Raw genomic sequence first — 27045 nt, 5'->3', positions numbered from 1 at the left:
ATCAACTATTATTAAATAAGATAGCACATAAAAAACATATGGTGTCTGGTACATAGTATAGGACAAATAAATATTATCTATTATTATATTATTATCCTTCCTTGTCATTGTTGTTAAAATGGAGTAATTGTGATCTCTATGGCATTATCAGAGTTACTATGGAACATTTTCTGACGATAGTAATTCTGATAATGCCATAGAAGGGAGGAAGGGTGGAAGGGAGGAAGGAAGGAAGAAGGATCGTAGACTCTTGAGACTCTACAGACTATCTAGTCACAACTAAATCTATGGAAAATATTGTTAATTTCTATTGAATTATTATTTTTGAACAATGCATGAGGTCCTAAATATTTTTTCTAAATTTCACCAGATGATTTTTATTAAACATCCTTATTTACAAAAATATGTTATTATAATAAAAGATGGTATGGCATTGATCCAAAAGGCAATACAGCCAAATATAAGAATTCTTTGTATTCAGTTTTGTTTCCTGAATAATTTCTCATGCTATACTGAAGGAAGTACTGTGAAAATGTTCTGTCTATGATGTTGGCATAATTAAAATAAAATAAATTTAAATAAAAGAAAAATTGATACTGCCTTGCCTTTCACTCATAGCAACATCAATGTACATGGTTAGCAGCTGTCCTCCCAATACATAGCCAATAGCAGGGCCTAAGATTGACATAGCATAACCAGTTCCTAGAAGAAAAACAAAGACATTGAATATAGTCATATGTACAACCTCACTTTGCATGCTTAACAGTGAAAACAAATGTTTTACTGTAGAAAAATAAACAACTAAACATATCAAAATCACACGCATTTTTACTAAAACAATACCATTTGAATCAACAGTCAAGTCAAGGAGCCCAAAATATATAACTCAGGGTAAAAGATATTTGTAGTAATAATTAGAACAAAACTAAAAATTACAAATCCATGGAAAGTGTTGGTAACTGGTGGTAGAAGTAGTATATCTACTATTGGTCCTTTACTGATCGTGATCATAAGTGCTGTTTATAATATCGTGGAAGAAAACAATGTGAGCAAACTGAAATGAGAAGTCTTTTCCACTCTGTACAACTCAGACAGAATTTTTTATTTTGCACTATAGCAGCTGACATCAAATCTGGATCTGCTGAGAAGTCTCTTTCTTAAAAGTAAGCCATTAGTTTAAACTTTTTCTCTTAGGGACTTTCCCCATTTTTACTTGCAGTAGAATTAAATGGCATTTATTTCTATCTGTCAGATATTTTAAATCTTGCCATATATAACTCTAAATTTTTGTAAAACAAAACTTATTTGACCACTCCGGTCTTTTCATTGTTGTTGTTGTTGTTTATTTAAGCTCCTAGTTTCCCTTTTTTTCCTTTTATTTTGTAGTTGACACAGAACCATTGCACATTTTAGAGGGTACAGAGTTATGTATCAATATAACTATAAAATGTATAATGATCAAATCACACTAATTAGCATACCCATTACCTCATACATTTATGATTTGTGCTGGGAACTTTCAACATCCTCTCTTTTAGTGCTTTGAACATATACAATAAGTAACGGTTAACCATATTCAATCTATAGTGCTACATAGAACACTAGTGCTACATACCTTCCCTTCCCAAATCTTTCCCAGCCTTTAATAACCGTAATTCTACTCTTGAATTCTATGAGCTGATTTTTTTTTCTTTTTAGCTCCCAGATATCAGTGAGAACATGCAGTATTTATCTTTTGTGTATACATTTCACATTTTCTTTATCTATTCTATATCTCTTGATGAATAGCTTGATTCCATCTCTTAGCTATTGTGAAAAAATCATGAGGATACAACTATCTCTTCAATACGCTGATTTACTTTCCCTTGGATCTTACCTCATAGTAAGATTGCTGGATCATATGGTAATTATACTTTCAGTTTTTGAGAAATCTCTATACTATATTCCATAATGGCTGTATAAATTTACATTCTCACCCACAGTGTATAAAAAGTTCCTGTTTCTCTGCATCTTAACGAGCATTTGATATTTTGGCTTTGTGATAATAGCCATTCTAATCGAGGTGAGATAATGTCATTGTGACTTTGATTTGTATTTCCCTGATCATAATTGATGTTGACCATTTTTTCATATAACTGGTGGCCATCTGTATATCTTATTTTGGAAAATGGCTACATAGATTCTTTGCTTACTTTTTAATTAGATTATTTGGACTTTGCCAAAGGGGTAAAGAGGTCCGTAGAGTAAGGTAATGAAAGCCTAACCAGGTACTGAAGGTGAAACAAATTCTTCAATTGAGAGCTAAATTTGAAGCTCCTCATAAGCCAAATGGAATGTTTATAGAGGTTTTCCTTCAGAGGTTTCTACTTGGTTCATTCTTTGGAATGCTCTGTTATCCAGAGATTCACGCGATCTAGAGAGAATGCTGCTTAAATGGCTCTTCCTAATCTGCAAAGCTAGCATGCCCAGAGCAAAAAATACAGCAGTGCATCAACAAAAATTATTATAATTTATATTTACTGACATTATATGGCAGGAAATAAAACAAAAGGAATACTGCATTTATTTACTAGGAATGCCTACGGCATTACAACTAACTTTTAATATGCCTATGTTATACTTTACTTCTAAAGTAAACAAATAATAAGATAAAGTGAAACTGAGACAGTTTAGAGAGTAAACTTACCTATATAGAGAGAAGATTTGTGTGTGGGCACAGAATCATCAAGAAAGGCTGTTCCCAGGGTGTAGAGAGGAGTTCCTCCTGCCCCCAGCAATAGTTGTCCCAAGATGAAGATGTACAAGTAGTTAGAAAGTGAAGAAGTTGAAGAGGTACAACTGGTGCTATTCCTTGTTGTTATGCAAGTATCTTTGAGAAAAAAATAAAATAAAATTGTGAATTTATAGACATTTAGCTAATACTTTAAATTTCTATCATATAAATTATATTTGCCTAGTGTAATATAACATTATTTATTTCTTTCAATCATTTTACTTTGATTTAAACTACTGGAAAATATGTGAAAAGAAAAATATACTTTCTTTTACATGTTGTATACCCCTTTAATTTTTTTTTACACAATTATAGTCTTAATAAAACATACTATCATTATATTCAACAATGTCCACTTTTCACTTATTGACTATCTTTGATATTCCCACTTAAACCTTCATTTCCAAACTAATTGTTACTGCCACAGGATACATGCAGTAATCACACACCCTCTGTATTTTTGCTGGGAATTGCACTCCAGACCTGTTCCTATTTGGCCATCTTGGATCGTCTTCCTCACATTTTCTGCTTAGGGCCTAACCTGGATGCCTCTGCTTTCACAAGTTAGCTAATTGACTGATTATATTAACCTGAGCTTATCTAATTGGCTTATTGCAATCACCTGGGCTGAGCTAATTGGCTTAATACAATCACCTGGGCTGAGCTAATGGGCTTAATGTATTTGCCCAAGCTGCAGAAGATGACCTCTGACCTACTTTTCTTCTGAGGCTTATTTTGCAATGTATGCATAAGGATTACATAGACATAGCCAGGCAATCTATTGTGTTTTATATGTTTATCCACCTGTCTTATGTCTAAATAAAATAATTAAAATGCTAGAATAAAACCATTGTGTAATTATGGAATAGGAAGAGTCATATAGCAAACTCAGAACCTAGGAAAATTGAACTGATTGAAAAATTTGTTTACAGAAAAAAATGCAAGTGACAACGAATGTATGGAAAAATGCTTAATTTCAGATGATTTTTAAAAAGGAAATGAAAAATTTTATATATATATATACATTTTTTTAACCAATGAGATTGATAGTAATTTAAGTTTTATTATGTAAAGTGTTAATGACTTGTTGGGGGATTGCATATTTGTAAGACTTTTTGATAAAGCAGTTTGGCAGTATCAAAATACAAATATTCATTCACTTTGACCTAGAAGGTTCACTCTTTGTAACCTGTCCTATAGGTAGGCTTGCACAAAATGTGCCAGGGTAAACTTAAATATATATATATACATATATATATATATATATACATGTATATATATACATGTATATATATACATATATATATACATATATATGTATATATATCACAACATTCTAATAGAAATAACAAAATGATTTAAACCTATGTATAATACAATATAATATTAACAATATTTATTATTAGATACATGTGTTGGACTAAGTAATAAAATTACAGGACATTTATGCTATGGAATATTATGACAGTGTCAACAAATAAATTTAAATACAGAGCTCACTTCTCAGCACTTGAGCTCCTATAAGGGACAGACTGTCTCCTCAAGCAGCTCCACGACCCCCATACATCCAAAGAGACACCTCATAAAGGAAAGCTCAGGCTGACATCTCGCGTGTATCCTTCTGGGACGAAGATAACAGAATAAGAAACTGGCAGCAACCCTTACTGTTTTGCAGCCCCTGCAGGTGATCACCAGGCAAGCAGGGTCTGGAGTGGACTTCCAGCAGTCCTCCAGCAGAGGGGCCAGACTGTTAGAAGGAAAACTAAAAACCAGAAAGAAATAACTTTATCATCAATAAAAACAATGTCCACTCAGATACCCCATCCAAAAGTCACCAACTACAAAGACCACAGGTAGATAAATCCACAAAGATAGAAAGAAACCAGTGCAAAAAGGATGGAAAACCAGAACGTCTCTCCTCCTCCAAGTGATCACAACTCCTCAACAGCAAGAAACAAGGCTGGATGGAGAATGAGTCTGATGAATTCACAGAAACAGCGTTCAGAAAGTGGGTTTTAACAAAATTCTCTGAGATAAAAGAACATGTCCTAACCCAATTCAAAGAAACTAATAACCTTGAAAAAGGTTTGATGAAATGCTAACAAGAATAACAACTTAGAGAATAAATAAATGAATTGATGAGCTGAAAAACACAACACAAGAACTTCAAGAAGCATACATAAGTTTCAATAGCTGAATTGACCAAGCAGAAGAAAGGTTATCAGAGACTGAATATCAACTCAATGAAATAAAATGAGAAGGCAAGATTAGAGAAAAAAGAGTAAAAATAAATGAACAAAGCCTCCAAGAAATATGGGATTATGTGAAAAGACCTAATCTACATTTGATAGGTGTACCCGAACGTGACGTAGAGAATGAATCCAAGCTGGAAAACATTAAAGAGCATCAACACAATGAAGAAAATGCATCAACTAATAGGCAAAACAACCAGCTGGCATCAAAATGGCAGGATCAAATTCACACATAACAATATTAACCTTAAATGTAAATGGGCTAAATACCCCAATCAAAAACAGAGACTGGCAAATTGGATAAAAAGTCAAGACCCATCGATGTGTCGTATCCAGGAAACCCATCCCACATGCAAAGATACACATAGGCTCAAAATAAAGATATGGGCCCAGTGTGGTGGCTCACGCCTGTAATCCAAGCACTTTGGAGGCCAAGGCACGCAGATCACCTGAGGTTGGGAGTTCAAGACCAGCCTGACCAACATGGTGAAACCCTGTCTTTAAAAATCAAACAAACAAACAACAACAACAAAAAACAAACAAACAAAAAAAAAAAAACAAAATGAAAAACAAAATAAAGGGATGGAGGAAGATTTACCAAGCATATGGAGAGCAATAAAAAAAAATGCAGAAGTTGCAATCCTAGTCTCTGATAAAATAGACTTTAAACAAACAAAGATCAAAAAAGACCATGAAGGGCATTACATAATGATAAAAGTATCAATGCATCAAGAAGAGCTAATGATCCTAAATATATATGCACCAATACAGGAACACCCAGATACATAAAGCAACTTCTTAATGACCTAAAAAGAGACTTAGACTCCCACACAATAATGTGAGAGACTTTAACACTCGACTGTCAATATTAGACAGATTAATGAGACAGAAAATTAACAAGGATATCCAGAACTTGAACTCAGATCTGGACCAAGCAAACCTAATAGACATTTACAGAACTCTCCACCCCAAATCCATAGAATATACATTCTTCTCAGCATGACATCACACCTACTCTAAAATTGACCCCATAATTGGAAGCAAATCACTCCTCAGCAAATGCAAAAGAATGGAAATTATAATAAGCAGTCTCTCAGACCACAGTGCAATCAAATTAGAACTCAGAATTAAGTAACTAACTCAGAACTTCACAACTTCATGGAAACTGAACAACTGGCTCTTGAATGTTGCCTGGATAAACAATGAAATGAAGGCAGAAATAAAGATGTTCTTTGAAACCAACAAGAATGAAGACACAATGTACCAGAATCTCTGAGACACATTTAAAGCAGTGTCTAGAGGAAAATTTATAGCAATAAATGCTCACATGAGAAGCAAGGAAAGATCTAAAATCGACACCCACTCATCAAAATTGAAAGAGCTGGAGGAGTTAAGATTTAAAAAAGTCAAAAGCTAGCAGAAGACAAGAAATAACTAAGAGCAGAACTGAAGGAGATAGAGACACCAAAAAAAACCTTCAAAAAATCAATAAATCCTGGAGCTATTTTTTTTTAAAGATCAACAAAATAGACCACTAGCCAGATTAATAAAAGAGAAAAGAGAGAAGAATCAAATAGATGCAATAAAAAACGATAAAAGGGATGTAACCACTGATTGCAGAGAAATACAAACTACCATCAGAAATTACTACTAACAACTCTATGCACATAAACCAGTAAACCTGGGAGAAATTGGTAAATTCCTGGACACTTGCACCCTCCCAAGCCTAAACCAGGAAGAAGCTGAAACCCTGAATAGACCAATAACAAGGGCTGTAGTTGAGGCAGCAATTAATAGACTATCAACCAAAAAAAGGCCAGCTGAATTCTACCAAATGTACAAAGAGGAGCTCGTACCACTCCTGAAAATATTCCAAACAATCCAAAAAGAGGGAATCCTTCCACAAATCATTTATGAGACCAACATCATCCCAATACCAAAACCCGGCAGAGACTCAACAAAAAAAGAAAACTTCAGGCCAATATCCATTATGAACATAGATGCAAATATCTTCAATAAAATACTGGAAAATCAATTGCAATGGCACATCAAAAAGCTTATCCACCATGATCAAGTAGCATTCATCCTGGGGATGCAAGGCTGGTTCAACATACGCAAGTCTGTAAATGTAATTCACCACATAAACAGAACCAAAGACAAAAACCACGTGATTATCTCAATAGATGCAGAGAAAGTGTTCAACAAACTTCAAGAGCCCTTTATGCTAAAAACTCTCAATAAACTAGATATCGATGGAACGTATCTCAAAATAATAAAAGCTATTTATGGACAAACCCACAGCCAATATCATACTGAATGGGCAAAAACTAGAAGCATTTCCTTTGAAATCTGGCACTAGACAAGGATGCCCTCTCTCACCACTCCTATTAAATATAGTATTGGAAGTTCTAGCCAGAGCAATCAGGCCAGAAAAACAAATAAAGGGTATTTAATTAGGAAAGGAAGAAGTCAAATTGTCTCTATTTGCAGACGACATGATTGTATATTTAGAAGACCCCATTGTCTCAGCTGAAAATCTCAAACTGATAAGCAACTTCAGCAAAGTCTCAGGATACAAAATCAATATGCAGAAATCACAAGCATTACTATACACCAATAATAGACTTAAAGAAAGCCAAATCAAGCCGGGTGCGGTGGCTCAAGCCTGTAATCCCAGCACTTTGGGAGGCCAAGGCGGGTGGTTCACGAGGTCGAGAGATCGAGACCACCCTGGTCAACATGGTGAAACCCCATCTCTACTAAAAATACAAAAAAATTAGCTGGGCATGGTGGTGCATTCCTGTAATCTCAGCCACTCAGGAGGCTGAGGCAGGAGAATTGCCTGAACCCAGGAGGCAGAGGCTGCAAAACTCCGTCTCAAAAAAAAAAAAAAAAAAAAAAAAAAAGAATGCCATTCAAAATTGCTATGAAGGGAATAAAATACCTAGGAATACAACTACCAAAGGATATAAAGGATGTCTTCAAGGAGAAATACAAACCACTTCTGAAGGAAATAAGAGAGGAAAAAAAAAGATGGAAAATCATTCCATGCTCACAGTTAGGAAGAATCAATATTATTTAAATGGCCATACTGCCCAAAGTAATTTATAGATTCAATGCTATCCCCATCAAGCTACATATGACCCTCTTCACATAACTGGAAAAACCACCTTAAATTTCATATGGAACCAAAAGAGTGCCAGCATAGCCAAGTCAATTCAAAGCAAAAAGAGCAAAGCTGGAGGGATCATGCTATCTGTCTCCAAACTATACTACAAGGCTACAGTAATCAAAACAGCATGGTACTGGTATCAAAATAGAGATGTAGACCGATGGAACAGAACAGAGGCCTCGGAGGCAATGCCACACATCTACAACCATCTGATCTTTGACAAACCTGACAAAAACAAGCAATGGGGAAAGGATTCCCTGTTTAATAAATGTTGTTGGAAAAACTGGCAAGCCATGTGCAGAAAGCAGAAACTGGACCCCTTCCTGGCACCATACACTAAAATTAACTCCAGATGGATTAAAGACTTAAACATAAGACCTAACACCATAAAAACTCTAGAAGAAACAATCATTAGAGTGAACTGGCAACCAAAAGAATGGGAAAAAGTTGTTGCAATCTACCCATCTGACAAAGGTCTAATATCCAGAATCTGCAAAGAACTAAAACAGATTTACAAGAAAACAAACAAACAAACCCATTCAAAAGTGGGCATGTTTTGAAAAGATATGAACAGACACTTTTCAAAAGAAGACATATATGATGCCAGCAAACAGATGAAAAAATGCTCATCATCACTGGTCATTAGAGAAATGCAAATCAAACCCACATTGAGATACCCTCTCATGCCAGTTAGAATGGCAACCATTAAAAAATCTGGAGACAACATATATATATATGAAAGAAAGAAAATGTGAATAATACAGGCATACATTGAAAAAGGAAGCAGGACTATGAAGCGCTACGTTAATTCATATGTAATATCTTATAGTGGGAGAAGACAGAGGTCCAGCATTCTGTTGCATTAACCAAAAAGCACATCTTTTACTAACTTTACTATGTGTGGGTTTATTTAATCTTGTGTTACTAATCTCTGCAATCCCACTCCAACACAAATTTCTTGTGATTACTTCAGCTTTCTAAGGTTTAAAGGCATCAATATGTCAGCCCAGCTACAACCCATTTTAAAGCCCTTCATTAATTGATCCATTTTCATAATACAGGCAGTGTTGTCTTACGAAATCTAATACAAACATCTCACAAAAAGCTGCCAAGGAATCTTTCATCTCATTCAAAGGTGAATACTAACCAAAAAAGAAACACAAATGGCTAGCACGGGAGAATGGTCCCAGAAAAGTGCTATAATTAATGTAGATTTTAAAATTACTATATTGTGATACCAAAAAAAAAAAAAAAAAAAAAAAAAAGGAATGAAAACAATTGTTTCTGAAAATCCAGAGCTTGAAACAGGGATTTAATAAGCTCATAGAAATGTGGTGAGGTGGGGCATGGTGGTGCACACCTGTAATTCCAGCACTTTGGGAGGCCAAGGTGGGCAGATCACCTGAGGTCAGAGTTTGAGAGCAGCATGGCCAAAATGTGAACCCCGTCTCTACTAGATATACGAAAAAATAGCTGAGTGTGGTGGTGCATCCCTGTAGTCCCAGCTACTTGGGAGGCTGAGGCAAGATATTTGCTGGAACCCGGGAGGAGGAGGTTGCAATGTGCCACTGCACTCCAGCCTGGGCAAAAAAGTGACACTCCACCTCAAAAAAATAAATAAATAAATAAAATGTGGTGAAATAAAGAAAGGAAAAACACATACACACACAAACTTGGGCTAAAATAACTCAAGAAAGACTACCATTTTTTTTCTATAAAACATAAAAGAACAAAACATTAGAAACGGAGGTCACCCTGGAATGGACCAAAAAAAAAAAAAAAAAACCAGAGACTTGTGAGAATTATGATGGAGAAAATAGACTTGAGAAATAGGAACAAAATTAAAGGAAAAAATAAGACACCAAGATTTAAAAGGTTACAGAGAAAATTACAGATATGGAATTCAGACAAAGGCAATCGAATATAATCAACCAAAATAGAATAATAAATGTTTAAAGGTAAATTTACAGAAAATGGTTCTAAAATAAAGATTAATATATAATTATAAAAAATATAGAGATCCCAGGAAAATTTGATGCGGGATTTTCAGTGTCAAAATATTCTCTTGTAAAGTCTGTGAATTTTAAAGATGAAAAGACTTTTTTAAACAGCTAAACAAGAAGATAAGTCACTTATGTAGAGAGAAATAAACAGTAAGCTTACATTCAGACTTCTCTAAAGCAACTTTAACCCCATAGAGGCAGTAAAGGAATGCCAAAAAAGTAACCAGTGCAAGATAATGTGACCCTCAAATTTTATGGTTATCCAAAGTGACATTCAAATATAAAGACAAAGAAAAAAATTTAAACTTACATTATTTAAACATACTAAATCTCAGAAAATGAACTTGTCCTGAAAAAACTACTAAAGGGTACATTTTATACTATGGAGAAAAACTTCATTCAGAGATACCATGTGTACCTCAAGATAATCTGAAGAAAATTCTACTTTTATAATACAGTTTATAAAATAGCTAGAATTACCTACTCAATGAATTTTGTGAGATTATTAGTTGAGAAAGTATTTGAACCTAGAATTTCAACTTCTGATGAAAAATCAAACAATTTCTGATCAAATAAATATAGTCAGCCCTCCATATCCACAGTTTCCACAACTGTGGATTCAACAAACCACAGATCAAAAATATTCAGGGAGGAAAAATAACAATACAGCAACAAAAGAAATACAAGTAAAAATATAGTATAATTATTTACATAGCATTTATACTGCATTAGGTATTAATTGCAATCTAGAGATAATTTAAAATATATAGGAGGATGTAGGTAGGTTGCATACAAATAACACATCATTTTTAGAAGAGACTTGAGCATGCACAGATTTTGGTATCCATGGGGGTCCTGGAACCAATCAACATTAATTAAAAGGCACTTTCAACATTAATCAAAAGGCAAGTGATTTGACAATACACCACAAGAGGAAGCTCCTATGTTGTTTATAAATTTAGAGGAGCATTGCTGATAAAATTAAGGACTAGAGCTTTACCTAATGAACAAAGAGATGGCCAGTCTTGCCACTAATATTAGCAGGGCTGTGACAAAAGGACAAAAGAAAATCCACATGCCATATGTCAAAATATTTAGAAGATAAATACCAAGCTCAGCCAAATGCTTAATCCCACTCACAGACCCACAGCCTGCTGCTCTCCAGGCATCTGCCCTAAAGACCTGGAGGCTAAATGTCCCTCTTTTCTCCTGGGCCTATCCTGCTACCAGGGGTAGCAGAATGGACTCTACTGTGATGTGATTCCACTTCCCCAGTCACACATTTGATAGGATTCCCAGGACATGCCTATCTATGTATCCTGGAGAGGGCAGTAAAAAAGCCTAGTTTTCAGGGAATCCAGTCTCCCAAATTACCTGCATCAGGTGCTTTGAGGTGGCTAACTAAAAAAAAGCAATCTCTCTTTTTCCTTTCCCAAGGGGTATCTGTACTTTTCCTCCCTTGGCCTCACTCCTCTCCTCATCTCCTAACCACTTCCCTGAGGAAGCAGAAAGGGCTGCTGCTTTTGTTTATAGTTGACCACTCGCAAGTCTAAAAAGCATCTTCTGGCCTGAAGAATTTAGCTCAATCCTACATTCCTCTCCTATCATCTCTGTTCACTTTCTCTCTTATTAAACCTTGAGAAAACAAAGCAAAGTATCTTCAGGTTTCAATGTTTGTGATAATGTTGATCCCTCTGGCTCAGGGCAGGACCCTTCTTATCTGGGCCTCATGTCAGCTGGTGGTAGAAGACCCAAGAAGGCACCAAGAAAAATACTACTCCTCCTCAAGATGATGAGAAACACTCTACATTAAGATTGATATCTCTTGCCTGTAATAGGTGTCAGTAGGGACCTTCTGGGTTACTGTGCTTCATAAAAGCAGAGGGTAGGGTGAAAAGAGGTTGCACAAAGACTCTTACAGACAATTCAGCCCTCTTTGTGGGAACTGAAAAGCCAAGAGTTTGTGCAACCAACCTGCCCAACCAACCTGCCTGGGGTGCCAGATAAGTCACTCTCCTCCTATGGGAGCCTAACAGAGTCAATAAAGTGATTTTCAAAAGGAGCTACCACAGCATCTACAGAAAGATGTCATAAGAAAAAAAAAAAAAAAAAGGCATCATAATTTTATTTAAGTTACGATTAGGGCTCTGACTACAAAAATATTTTCGTGGAGAAGATGTAAAGTGTAAACACGTAATTCATCATGAAATGAATCAATTAGTTATATAAAGAAATGAAGGAACAGAAAAGAAATGATGAAGGAAAGAGAGATCAAGATACGCTGGGAGAAAAAAGTAAAAGGAAAAAAATTAAAACCTCATAGAAACGAAGATACAACAGAAAGGGGCACATGGGTAAACTGAGAAAACACAGTTATGGGCATAAAGAATACAAATGAGCAAAGTGAGCAAGATTAGTGATTAAAAAAAAAAGAAATGTTAATATAAGGAAGCCAAAGGTGATTATATATACACATAGTTGAAGTACCTAAGAAAGAAAACTAAAATCGTAGAACAAAATACTGAAACATATAATTTAAGGAAATGTCACTATAATTTAAAAATATGTATGTAAATCTCTATGGGTCAACCGGCATAACTGGAGGCCAGGGAACTATGACGTGAATGGTCATCACCAGGACATAGCTTAGAGTTGACTGTGAAGAGAGACTCCAAGTTGCACACACACTTGCACTATTGAGAATCTTTGTAAAGAACACCAGCAGTACACTGTATATCGAGTGTCACTAGCACTTCTAAATAATTTCAGAATGCACAGGCAAACAAAGGCTTTGTGTGCTTTGTATCTTCCTTCTTGGAGAATATAGCAATGGAATATACATATTTATATGTAATATGATAAAGAATGTTACCTTAAAAAATCATTTATCATATATTCAAGTTAGATTTTTTCTTCATTAATGTCTGACGTCTCCCAGAACTAGTGCTCTATAAATCACTTTTGAAAAAGTGGTTAGAACTATAACAAAAGTGTCAAAAGAAGCAAAACAGCCCTAGATCATTAAAAACATTTAAATTTAGCCCTTATACAAACAGACTTAAATCCGAGAGGGTTACAGTGGCACACAGTCACTCCAAACCACACCAGTGGGGAGGACACCAGAAAAATACACACTTAGGACCTCTTTCTTCCCAACACACAAATTCCTGTTAGCTAAACCCAACCACTATCCAGTGGGGAGAAAAGTGCCAGATTGACATAGTGTGTCTGGTTTTTCTACTAAAGCGCAAAGCAAAAGTGATAAATAATAAATATTGGCTCTGGACGGACACAGAATATCCAACACAGCCCCGCCCCTCCTTTTTGTACCTAGAATCCACTTTTATCTTTGTCTGAACTTAAAAATCTATGTATGTCCCATGTAAGAAACCCACAAAAAGCTATCAGCAAAATTTCTATCAGCGTTTTGCTATCAGCAAAATGTCGTCATGAGGTAACATCCATTAAGTTATTCTTCCACCTAAAAGCAACTGAAGTGTTAGCGGCAGCAGTGGTCTGCATGGGCAAGACCATGGCACAAGAGCAGGGAAACAATTAACCAGCTCTCTAATTCTCTTTCTATAGTTGGTTAGACGGCCTGAGTGATAAGCGTCACTTGCTTCTTTCATCCAGTTCTTGTTCCCTTTGCCACTGCTTAACTGGTCTGGTACTGTACAGTCTTTTACAAGTCTCCAGCTGTTCTTTCTCTATTGAGTTACTGAAGTTTTCTTTTAACAAGTACTGCTGGGTATGGGAGTGTTAAAAGGCACCCAAGTCAATCTTGCAGTCCAAAAATACACTGTTCCTTGCAACTGAAAAAGAACAACTCAATTTTCCCTCGGTAACTAGGATCCATTAGCACTGCCAATTTAGTGAACTTCTCTCCCTGTTGAATATTTACTATGAGGAGATCAAAAAAGATTAGGGAACAATTATAGTTAAGCTTTGAATTTAAGGAAATAATGACTGCCTTGATAGAAACTTGCATCCCTTGGGCACTAGAATTCAACAAGGGAGGAAGTAAGAATTTCATTAACTGGATTATTAGACGTAGTAGTGAGAGGCACCAATCCACTGCTGCTCCTAAGTTCCCAGACAGTACCCAGCAACCATTGTGGTGAGTTTCCTGGGTTTTATTTTTGCTTAATCTATACCAGATTTGCAGCTGAATAAGCTAGCAACCCTCAAATGCCAAAGGCTGCAGACAGAAAAAAAAAAAAAAAAAAAAAAAAAAGCCACAAGAAAATTCTCATCATTCTAGCCAAAAGATTAAGTAAGAAGCAGCTTGGCAAGGCAGAAAAATTAGTAACCATGCTACTCTAGTCAAATAGCACAGAGAAAACCTGCAGTCTCACCCACACTCACCCCTGCAATATATAACAGTGTAACAATATGCCCAATCCCCACTTCCGGGGTGTTGTCAGAGAAGGTAGCCTGGGTTTCCAGCTCTATGGAAACCCAGAAGCACCACTTTCCCTCTTTGCTAGTACAAGAGGAAGCCTAGTGAAGAGTCAGAACTTACACTGTAGTCCACTTAGAATTAGGTCATATCTCTCCTCTATGGTGTCAGTAGAACAGTAACAAGTCACTTCTAGCCATCCCAGAGAAAGTGTTATCAGTGGAGTTCTAGTGAAGATCCAGGACTGCCACCACCACCCAACAATAACAAGAAGGCTGTCTTCTTACCAGGTGTCAATTGAGGCTAAGAGGTGAACTTGGACTTCAATGCGACCTGGCAAATAAGACAACACCCACCCCTACCTCAAAGCTATCAGAGCAATGTCAATTAGTTAAGACAGAAGGTTTAAATAAGAACCAGAGTTTAATACTATACCAAGACTATACTTATGTACATACTCAATATCTAGGAAAAAAACACTCAAAAAGATATACCAAAAAATACACTCAAAACACTATAGATTAATAAAAATGGAATTCTAAAAATGTTCAAGCAACCCACATTCAGAAAAGCAGGAAGCAGATAATAGAGAAACAAAAGCAGAACACAAAACTAAATATTAAAAGTACAGGTTTGGGCCGGGCGCGGTGGCTCACGCCTATAATCCCAGCACTTTGGGAGGCCGAGGTGGGTGGATCACGAGGTCAGGAGATCAAGACCATCCTGGTCAACATGGTGAAACCCCGTCTCTACTAAAAATACAAAAAATTAGCTGGGCATGGTGGCGTGTGCCTGTAATCCCAGCTACTCAGGAGGCTGAGGCAGGAGAATTGCCCGAACCCAGGAGGCGGAGGTTGCGGTGAGCCAAGATCGTGCCATTGCACTCCAGCCTGGGTAACAAGAGCGAAACTCCGTCTCAAAAAAAAAGAAAAAAAAAAAAAAAGTACAGGTTTAAACTTTAACATACTAGTATTTGTATTACATGTAAATGGTCTGACTATTACAATTAAAGAATATTGACAGAGTGAATAAAACAAAAAAACCCGCTTTGTGCCATCCATAAGAAACTCACTTCAAATGCAATAATGTGGGCAGGCCGAAATTTAAAGATTGGGTGAAAAAAATCATCCAAGCATTAATCAAAATAATGTAGGAATAGCCATATTAATATCAGTTGAAATTGACCTTAGAGCAAAAACATTTACTTGATGCAGAAAGACATTACGTAATGAAAAAAGAGTCAATTTACCAAGAAGACATAGTAACACACATTCACCAACACGAAGCAGAAATTTATAGAATAAAAAGAGGAACAGATTAAATCCACAATTACAATTAAAGATTTCAAAACCCCTCTCTGAGCAACTGATAGAACACAAAAATAGCAAGGACATAAACTAACTTAACCACATCTACCAACAGGATCTAACCAACATTTTCTAAACATGCTGGAAACAATAGCAGAACACATTTTCTTTTCCAGTGCCCAGCAAACATATGCCAAGATAGACCATAACCTGCACCATAAACATGAATAAATTTTTAAAAATTCAAATACTACATAATGGGTTTTCTGAGTAAAATTGAATCAAACTAAACATTATTAATAAAATGATAACAAGAACATATCCAAATATTGGTAAGTAAACAACATACTTTCACACTTCCAAATAATCTATGGGTCAAAAAGGAGGTCTCTAAGGAGATTTAAAAAAATACACAAAATTAAGTAAAAATGAAAACACAAAAATTAAAAAAAAAAAAAAGAGAGGGAGGTAGGGAAAAAAATAAAAAAAAAACAACAACACACAATATATAACAATTGTGAAATACAACTCAAGTAGTCCTGAAAGAAAATTTTATAGCACTAAAATGCACATATTAGAAAAAATAAAATTAATCATCTAAGCTTACATGTCAGCCACCTAAAAAAAAAAAATAATAAAATGAGTTTAAAACAAGCAGAAGGAAAAAAATAGAGCTTAAATCAATAAATCGGAAAACAGAAAACTATAGAGAAAAATCAATGAAACTAAAAGTTCATATTTTGAAAAGATGAATTTAATTGGCTTCATCTAGCAAGGCTGACAAAGAATAAGAAAAAGTAGACAAATACTATCAATATCAGGAATCAAGCAAAGGATTTCATGACAAATTCAGCAAAGAAAACATACTAAATAAATACTAGGAACAGCTAGCTCCATACACACAAATTTGAAAATTTTAGATGAAAAGGAGCAATTCCATAAAAAGCATACATTATATCTGTTCACCCAAAGTGAAGTATTAGGTTGGTGCAAAAGAAATTGCAGTGTTTGCCATTAAAAGTAATGACAAAAATCACAATTACTTTTGCACCAACCTACTAGATTTGAATCACTATTAAAGATAACTATTAAGAATACTGACTTTTTAACTGAGGAACTCCCCAAACAGAAATCTATAGGCCCAAGTAGTTTCACTTGTAGTATTCTAACAAATATATAATGAAAAATTAAAATTAATCCCAGAAAATAGTAGAGGAGGAACATTTCTCAATTTATTGTATGAAGTTTGTAATCCCCTAAAATTCACAAAAACTACAAAGCTAAATAGAGACAGTACAAAAAAGAAAATGAAAACTAATATAAGAATATAGACACAAAAATGCTTAACAAAATAGTACCAAACAGAATTCACAAATGTATCAAAAGAATTGTACACCATTGCCAGGTGAGGTTTATTCTCAGATGCAAGGCTGGCATCAAAAAAATAAACACATAAATTTTAAAAAAGTTAACTACCATATTAACTGACTGAAGAAGAAAGATCACATGATCAGAAATCATAATAAACAATGATGCAGAACAAGTTTCTGACAACATTCAACAATGATTCCTGATTTAAAATTCTCAGAAAAAGAGGAATAAAATAGAACTTTCCAACTTGATAAAGAGTATTTATGAAAACATGCAGCAGTAGTAAAAGACTGAAAGCTTTTTTCCCTAAAATAGGGAAGAAAGTAAGAACATCCACTCTCATCACTCTTACTCAAAATAGAACTGGAAGTTCTAACCAGTGCAATAAAGAAAAAAAAAAAAAAGAAAATTAATGCCATACAAAAAATAAAGGAAGTAATAAAACTGTTTCTATTTGCAAAAGACATGATTGCCTACATAGAAAACACCAAGGAATCGACAAAATATGTCAAGAATCAAGTCGTTCAGTAAGGTCACAGAATACACAATGAAACATACAAAAATCTATTGTATTTCCATATATTGGCAATGAACATATGGAAACTGAAATTTAAAATATAGTACTATTTATAATCACTCAAAATAAGAAAGCAATATGAAATACTTAGATGTTAATCTAACAAAACATATACATAACTTGTATGCTAAAAATACGAATACTGATTTTAAAAAATCTAAATAAATGGAGTATAAATCCATACATATTCATGAATAGGAAGATCCAACATACTAACTATAGCAATTCAATCCCAATTAATATGCAGCTTGTATTAGTTCATTTTCACACTGCTATAAAGATACTACCGGAAACTGGGTAATTTATAAAGAAAAAAGACTTAATTGACTCACAGTTCCAAATGGCTAAGAAGAACTCAGGCAACTTACAATCATGCCAGAATGGGAAGCAGGTGCATCTTATATGGTGGCAGGTGAGAGAGCATGTGAAGGAGGAATTGTCAAACACTTATAAAACCATCAGCTCTCATGAGAACTCACTCACTAACAGGAGACCAGCATGGGGGAACCACCCCATGATCAAATAACCTCCCACCAGGTCCCTCCCTTGACGTGTGGGGATTATGGGTATTACAATTTGAGATGAGATTTGAGTGAGGACACAAAACCAAACCATATCACAGATTTAATACAATTCCCATCAAAATCCTATTATTTTGTAGATATAGACAAGATTATTCTAAAATTTGTATGAAAATATAAAGGAATGAAGAGAGCCAATATGGAAAGATAACAATGAAGTGAGAGGAAGGTCTATAGGATTTCAAGACTTATATAATAGTCAAGAATGTGATATTGGTGGAGAGACACATAGATCAATGGAAAAATGTAGAAATCCCAGAAATATAGATATACGAATATGCCTAACTGATTTTGAAAAAGCTATAAAAGCAATTCAGTGGTCAAAGAATAGAATTTTCAAATGGTTCTAGAGCTATTGGACATTTATAGACAAAAAATAAACTTTGATATAAACCTCACATCTTTTATAGAAATGAACTCAAAATATATCAAAGATTTAAATGTGAAATAGAAAACTATAAACCTTTTTTAGAAAATAGAAGAAAATCTTAGGGATCAGAGCTAGGCAAAGTGTTTTTAGTCTAGACAACAAAAGCATAATCTATAAAAAGAAAAATTGATAAGTTAGACTTTATTAAAATTGAAAACTTTCACTCTGTGAAAGACCCTGTTAAGAAGATAAAAAGACATGTTAAAGAATGGGTGAAAATATATGCAAACTAGCTTGTAAGTTCTAGTACTTAGAAAACAAATAGCACTCAGAACTCAACAGTAAAGAAACAAAAATCCAAAGACATGAAAAGACATTTCACAAAGGATGATACACAGATAGCAAATTCGCACAAGCAAAGATGTTCAGTGTCATCAGCCATTAGAGAAATACAAATTAAAATATGACGAGATTTTACTCTACACCTATTAGAATGGCTACACCAAATTCTGGCAAGGATTCAAATAAACTGAGTCACTCAATAGTCCTAATGGGAATGTAAAGTAATACAGTGAATTTGGAAAACAATTTGGCAGTTTCTCAAAAAAGTAAACATAAAATTTTCATATGACCCGGAAGTTTTACTCTTGGGCATCTAGTCCAGAAAAATGAAAATTATGTTCACACAAAAAGCTACATACTAATACTGTAGCTTTATTTGTAATAACCAAAATCTGAGAACAAACCAGATGTTCTTTAATAGGCAAATGATTAAACAAATTATGGTATATCCATACCACGGATTACTAATCAGCAATAGAAAGAACAGAACAACTGATATATACAATAACCTGATGAATATTCAGAAAATTACTCAAACTAAAAAAAGTCAATTCCAAAATCTTATCCACTGTATATTACTGAATTATTGTAAAACCTTTAACCATAAAAATGTTTATCATGAATTAATTTATAATTTAAAAAATATTTTTATATGTAAAAATCCTGTTCTATGAGTATGTTTAAAATGTAAAACAGAATGCTATGCAAGAATAAAAATGCTCATAGGTTGAAACATATTTTATTAACTGCATTAAAAAATAGGCACAGGAAAACAGTAAGACAATTCCAGAGTTGTGTTCCTTGAGAAAAGAATAACAGTGAATTGGATTTTTTTCTCTTTCCACTTTGTAGTATTACCCTGGGATTATAGGCACCCACCACCACACCCGGCTAATTTTTGTAATTTTTAGTAGATGTAAGATTTCACCATGGTAGCCAGGCTGGTCTCAAACTCTTGGCCTCAAGTGATACACCTGCCTCGGCCTCCCAAAGTGCTGGGATTACAGGTGTGAGCCACCTTGCCCAGCTCAGGGTAATTCATATTATCTAGGAAGTATGGGAAAGACTGAAAAGCCTCTGATAGAAAAAATTGTGATAGTTTCATCTAGTATTGACTACTGCTAAATGTAGCTATAGGCCTTTTATTGTATGTGTTAAATTTAAATTGGAATCATTTGTTTTATTAAACCATTATAACTTCTAACCTAAGAAATCACCTCTCCCCATTATTTCTTTATTCATTTCAGTTACAAAGAAGCAAAATGTAAAAAAAAAAAAAAGTGATTTCCATAAAGGAAAAGTTAATATCAAAAAAGGAAAAATACTCAAAAGCCAAGCAAAATTAAAGCTTCCTATATTGAACTTGTGGTTGAAAAGCTCTAAGATTACTTCCCCTAGGTCTTCTCAAATCTAGGCAAGCATTCCATTAAAGAAAAAAAGTATTCTAAGAATAAAAGATTAAATAGTAACTAGAAATAAAGTCTACTTTGAGTCCTACTCTAACCATTTTCCTACACAGCTTCTGTAAGTAGTTACCAAGCATAACCAAAGTCCTTTGATGAAGCATTCTCTGAAATGCCAATCAAAAAAAAAAAAAAAAAAAAAAAACCTGAGAAATTTAATGTGAATTTTTGTCATTGAAGGTTATTTTTGAGGGAAAGGGGATAGAAAAGAAAAACAAAAAAATGGTGTAATGTAGAAAAAATTATCCAATTATTGGTCAATAAATAAAAAGAGCTTTACTGGATTTAGTAACTACTTTTCTACAATTCCTCACTATTTAACAATGACCTCTCTCCCAAAGTCTCAAAGAGACAAAGATTATTTTGCTTGGTAACATTAAAATAACATTCATCTAAAAGAAATTAAAATTGCTTAGATAAAAAAATGTTATGTGGTAAAGATTTATTTATTGCATTTTAAATATTTTAAAGTCATATTGCAGTATGCTGTGTCATATTAATAATATGTCAAAGTAAGTCAAAAATGAATGTCAAATATGACTCATTTGAAAGTGTTTTGACACTATTCTACTTTCAGGTTAACTTGTACAAAAAAATAGCCCTTAATAATATGTATTTGTTCCTCTTAATTTTATTACTACCTCTTTTTTTTTAATCTAATAACAACACAACTTCTCTTTGATCATCTCCAAAGTTAATCACATTGAATGCATAAGTGTTTCTAAAACCTTCCCTTAAAAAAAACTTTCTCTCCAACCTACTTAAACTTATCGTTTACAACACAATAGAAAATCCAAGCTGTTTCAAAATATACCTTCCTAACTTTTGATCTTAACGTTCTTTTGTGTTATTCTCACATCTGCAGAAATTATATGTGCTTATCATATTGTATGTTTTGTTTTCTTCTATTTACTAACTATATCACATTACTTTAGTCTCCTCTTATAGAGATCATCCCATCCAAAATGAGCCCTGACTTTGGTTTCCCTCAAGTTCAAAACACAAGAACAACAGAAAAAGCACACAATGGTATGTTAATTTTCTCACTGTCCATTTTAAATTAAATTACATGTGTAATTTCAAATAAAATGATGTATTTTTTATTTTATTTATTTATTTATTTATTTATTTTTGAGACGGAGTTTCGCTCTTGTTACCCAGGCTGGAGTGCAATGGCGCGATCTCGGCTCACCGCAACCTCCGCCTCCTGGGTTCAGGCAATTCTCCTGCCTCAGCCTCTTGAGTAGCTGGGATTACAGGCACGCGCCACCATGCCCAGCTAATTTTTTGTATTTTTAGTAGAGACGGGGTTTCACCATGTTGACCAGGGTGGTCTCGATCTCTTGACCTCGTGATCCACCCGCCTCGGCCTCCCACAGTGCTGGGATTACAGGCATGAGCCACCGCGCCCGGCCATAAAATGATTTATTAATATTATGCTCTATGTTTTGTTAAGTTACTTAAGACGACTACACATCCTCTTGCTTCTAATTAATTTACAGGAAGCTTTCAACTAATCTGTTTTCCTTTTTCAGTTTCCTTTTCATAAGTTTTCTTCTCTATTCTACTTAAAGTTTCACAAATAATTCAGATTTTTCATTAAAGATTCCCATACTTGCAAAAGTAGATTAATACAAACCATTGTACCTGACTACTAGAAATAGGGGAAGAAATGGTTTAAATTCATAAAAAAAAAATTAAAATCATTCGATAAAGTCAATAACTTAGTATGAGTCATAAGCATACAAATTTGAAAAACAGTAAAGAAACCATAATAATTAGGATTAGTTTTAGCTGTTGTTGACCATTTAAGAAATCAATTCACTTCTTTCCCGAAGGCTTACATTGTCAAAATAAGGGATTTATCATTTTTAACATCCCTTCCATTTCTAAATGTCTGGATTCCCTAAAACATGTAATATAATTTCAATCCTCAATTCTGTGTCTGTCATATTATTATAAACACCTATGCACACCACAAGAAAAACTTACACGGGAAAAAAAATGCAAAAATTCAACACAACAGTAACACATTTTCATTCACCAGCAATGGGAGAGTAAGTAATATATCCCTTCCTGAAAGTCAGTGTGACATTACCTACCAAAAACTAGAATGAGGAAGCCCTTCAAATCCAATGCATCTCTAGGAGTCAAACCAAATGAAGGACTTGCACATTTATGTAAACACATATGTTTGAGGATATACACTGCAACACTGGATATATAATATGCAATTCATGGCTGGGCGCGGTGGCTCAAGCCTGTAATCCCAGCACTTTGGGAGGCCGAGGCGGGTGGATCACGAGGTCAAGAGATCGAGACCATCCTGGTCAACATGGTGAAACCCCGTCTCTACTAAAAATACAAAAATTAGCTGGGCATGGTGGCACGTGCCTGTAATCCCAGCTACTCAGGAGGCTGAGGCAGGAGAATTGCCTGAGCCCAGGAGGCAGAGGTTGCGGTGAGCCGAGATCGTGCCATTGCACTCCAGCCTGGGTAACAAGAACGAAACACCGTCTCAAAAAAAGAAAAAAAAAAAAAAAAATGCAATTCATACTTAAAAACTCCAAACCCCAATTCTTAATTTCCACTCCAATTCTGTTCTGCCTAGTCTTCCACCTTCTAGTAAAAACGGCCCCAGCTGGTCAAGCAAAATACCAGAGTCCTTCATTCCTCCTTCGCAATAAATCCAACAGAGTCGTGTTTCTTTTTCCTCTAAAACACACTGAGAATCAGTCATCTTCTGGATCTCTACTGCTGCCATCCCAGTTCCAGCCACATTTATCTCTCAACTGGACTACAATACAAATTTCCAGAGTGATTGCTTCCCATTTACTCTTGTCTCTCAAACTCCTGTAAGATCATGCACTTCCCCATGTAAAACTCTTACACAACTGTGCACTGCACTTCGAGCAAAATCTAAATGCCTCCCTGGTGCCTACCTGCCTCTCCAAAACAGCCTCCCCTGCTTTGATGATGCTGGCCAAAACCAACAATTTCTAAAACCTGCCAAGCCCTCCTCCGCTCCAAGGCCCTTAATCATATTTTTCTATAGCCTGAAAAGCATCTTTTAAGGTTAGCTGTTCTTTATTCAGATATTATCACTGTAGCCTTTCCTGGCCCACATATTAATCCTTTAACACAGTATTATTTCATACTATTTGCCCCTTTAGCCACTCACCTCAATTTTCACTTACCTTGTTCATTTGTTTATTAATTGCATATTTCTTCTCACTAATACATAAAATCCACATGGCATGGAACTGTTTTACTGGTATTATCTCAACATATCAATCAATATATGTTGTATAAATGCCAGAATAACATAAAGGCAAGCTGAGTTTTTGCTTTCATTTGCCACACACAAGTTACTATTTAAATTATGAATCAATAAAAGTAAATCTAAGTAAAAATCTTAGATCAGTCAATTCTATCTAACCTATTTCAATAATCTACTAAAATAATGAAAAATGTCAATTAGCTCAACAAGAACTTGGTGAAACCTGCACAATACACACTAAAGTACTAAAAGTTTATAATCTGGCTTCAACAATCTTAGCTGCGTCTCTGGTCACATACAAACACCTTAATTTGTGGCAATTTTCCTTCAAGAAAATAAGTTCTTTAGAATGGCCATAACTCCAAGTATAAATGGCAAGAGATGAAGCTGAGAAGATTGTGGAAGACAGATCAGGCTTTGTACTGGAAGAAGTATTTATGTTTCAGTTCAGAGAGTCATAGTATTTTGAGCAAGGTTTGTGTACTTGAGAACAAGAAAGGTATCTGAGCAACTGAAAGGTGAGTGAGGGCCTAGATACAGCACACAGATTACCACCTAAATGCTATAAAACAGTAACTGTCATAGAATCAGTATCATGTTTTCTTGTGTGGCAGATTAAAATTTAGGTATTCCCTTACTATTCAGATTTCAATAGTGTTATCCTAAAGCCTACACTGCAATATGTGGCTTGTTCCTAAAACTACTCCCAGTGAAATTACGTCAAGTTGCCTTGTGCAGACTTGTCCAATCTCAGATCACGTACTAGAATCTATGTAAGTGGTTTTGCTGCTGATAACATATTCTTCTTATCTTATTCATTCCAGACTCTACCGCATTTTAAAAATACTCTCCATTCATCCACTTACATATTCTATTTTTACTTCCAAAATGAAGGCTACTTACCAAGTGCACTTCTAAAACTATGCTACATAATATATATTTTATTATTGAGAATATTTTCCTGTTTGTTATCGTTCTAGAATTGGAAAATTGATCTTGGGAAAGATTAATACTTTAATATTGTCTTAGTCCATTTTTGTTGCTAAAAAGGAACATCTGAGGCATTTATAAAAAAAAAATAAATTAATTTGGCTCACAGTTCTACTGGCTGTACAAGAACGCAATGCCAGCACCTGCTTCTAGTGAGGGCGTCCAGCTGCTTCCACTCAGAGCAGAATGCAGAGGGTAGCCAGCCAGAGATCACAGAGATCACATGGGGAGAGAGGAAGCAAGAGAGCTATAGGGGAGAGGCTGGAATCATTTTTTTGTTTGTAGAAAGTCTCACTATATTGCCCGGGCTGGTCTCAAACCCCTGAGCTCCAGGGATTCTTCTGCCTCAGCCTTCCAAAGTGCTGTGATCATAGGCATGAGCCCCCACACCTAGCTCCAGCTCTCTTTAACAAACAGTCTTCTTGGGAACAAACAGAGTGAGAATTCACTGACCCCCATTCCTAGGGCATTAATGTATTCATGAGTGATCCAACCCCATGACCCAAATACCTCCCTCCAACACAAGGATCAATGTTTAGGGGGACAAACATCCACACTATAGCAAATATTAATTTTCAATATTAACTAACACGCATATCTAACAATCTTAACTTTTTAAAAATAATACCTATAGCATAACAGGCTCCAATTCTCCTTTTATTTTCAGGGGTTAAGTAAGTGAATAAAGCGTCTGAATTGGTAACCATCTGAATTTATTCCTAATTATTTCAATATTTGCTATTAGAATTCCCAGGAAGGACACAAAAATATTAAGGTCTACTTTCATTAGTCCACTCTTCTGGCTATACGACATTTATTTTTTTATTAAAAATGTTATTTTGGAAAATAAATATATAATCAAATTTCCTTTTTGAGACTTTAATAATATATTTCTCCATCTAACTAGAGCAACCTATAGTGTAGGTTGCTCTGAAGTTCTGTGCTCCTTATCTAAGTCCAAAGGTAGAGCTGGTTTCATTTCTTAGGGTAAGTTCCACTTTTCTAAATGTCACCTCTCTTTATCTCAAATCAGGAATCAACATGTCCGGGGTGCAGAGCTGTAAACACATCAAATGAAAGTACAAGGACTCCACGTTTGGATCCCCTTCCACCAACACTCCCTTCGTGGAAGCCATCTTTCTCTCTCCTGGATTTTCCCTCTGGAGTCCCCTTCCTCCTAAACTCCATCTCTCTCTATTCCCTTCCACTCAGTGTGGAAGCTGCTTTCCTCTCCTGGATTCCAGCTTTCTGGATTATCTCACTTAGTGTGAGAGTTTAGCTGTTCCTTTCTCTCTCCTTTTCCTGTTTTCTCTCTCTCTCTCTCTCTCTCTCTCTCTCTCTCTCTCTCTCCCCCCCTCTCAATAAACCACTTACTACAAAACAAACAAACAAACAAACAAACAAACAAATAAATAAATAAATAAAAGTACAAAGCGAAAAACTAAAGATCTCAGAATTCCAATGAGGTCACAACCTGCAAAGGAAAACAAGCCATCTCTTTTTGAGGAGGACCGTGCATAACATGGGGAATAAGAATCAGAGGCTTAAAAACTTGGAGAACCTCTGAAACGATGAATGATGTACAGTCTCTCTAATCTCCTATCTCACAAGGTTCACACAATGAACAAAGCAGTGAGCAGTGAAAGAGATGTAAACCCTTACCATACTGTATAAGTGAATTGCAATATAAAGTTAATGACCTAGTTTTTTATCCACATCTTTAGATTAAAACAAACATAAACACAAACAGAAACTTACCTTCGAAAAGAGACCCCAGTTGATATTCTCCACTGAAAAATTGTGGTAATGAGAATACAAGTGCTCCCAGTCCTATCATAAAGGTTGCAAATGCAAGCCATCTCGGCTTGTGTCCTCTTTCACCGAAGAATGATACAAATAAAGACAACAAACAGAATGAAATATCGTAGCTTGATGAAATCAGGCCAGTCAGGGAACTCTTCATTTCATAACGCTTCTCAATAGTGGAAATGCTAATATTTACTAGGCCATTAACTACCATGCCTAAAAAAGAGAAAAATGTATGCACATCATTAAAATTTTACCATATGATTTAAGATTATTAACACAAGGGAGTACAGTTTGGTTATTCGCTTCTTTTGGTTTTTTAAAATATACCAGTACTTAAAGTCTCAAAGTTTCAACGT

The 27045-nt window shown here is 35.0% G+C and overlaps 1 protein-coding gene across 2 annotated transcripts in view; it reads right to left on the bottom strand.

The window, feature by feature from the left end:
- The window catches only part of SLCO4C1 (solute carrier organic anion transporter family member 4C1), a 61170-nt gene that overhangs the window by 30057 nt on the left and 4068 nt on the right, over positions 1-27045 (bottom strand). For both annotated transcript variants that reach the window (XM_074383168.1, XM_003920722.4), the window contains exons 2-4: positions 26639-26902; positions 2687-2869; positions 606-702 (exon numbers count right to left, since the gene is read on the bottom strand). In XM_074383168.1, the coding sequence (XP_074239269.1) occupies positions 606-702; positions 2687-2869; positions 26639-26902 (544 nt within the window). The remainder of the gene's footprint in view (positions 1-605; positions 703-2686; positions 2870-26638; positions 26903-27045) is intronic.

This window comes from Saimiri boliviensis, chromosome 1 (genome assembly GCF_048565385.1).
Source record: "Saimiri boliviensis isolate mSaiBol1 chromosome 1, mSaiBol1.pri, whole genome shotgun sequence".
NCBI lineage: Eukaryota > Metazoa > Chordata > Mammalia > Primates > Cebidae > Saimiri > Saimiri boliviensis.
Note: the sequence above shows the minus strand (reverse complement) of the source record. Positions and strands in the feature narration are given on the sequence as shown.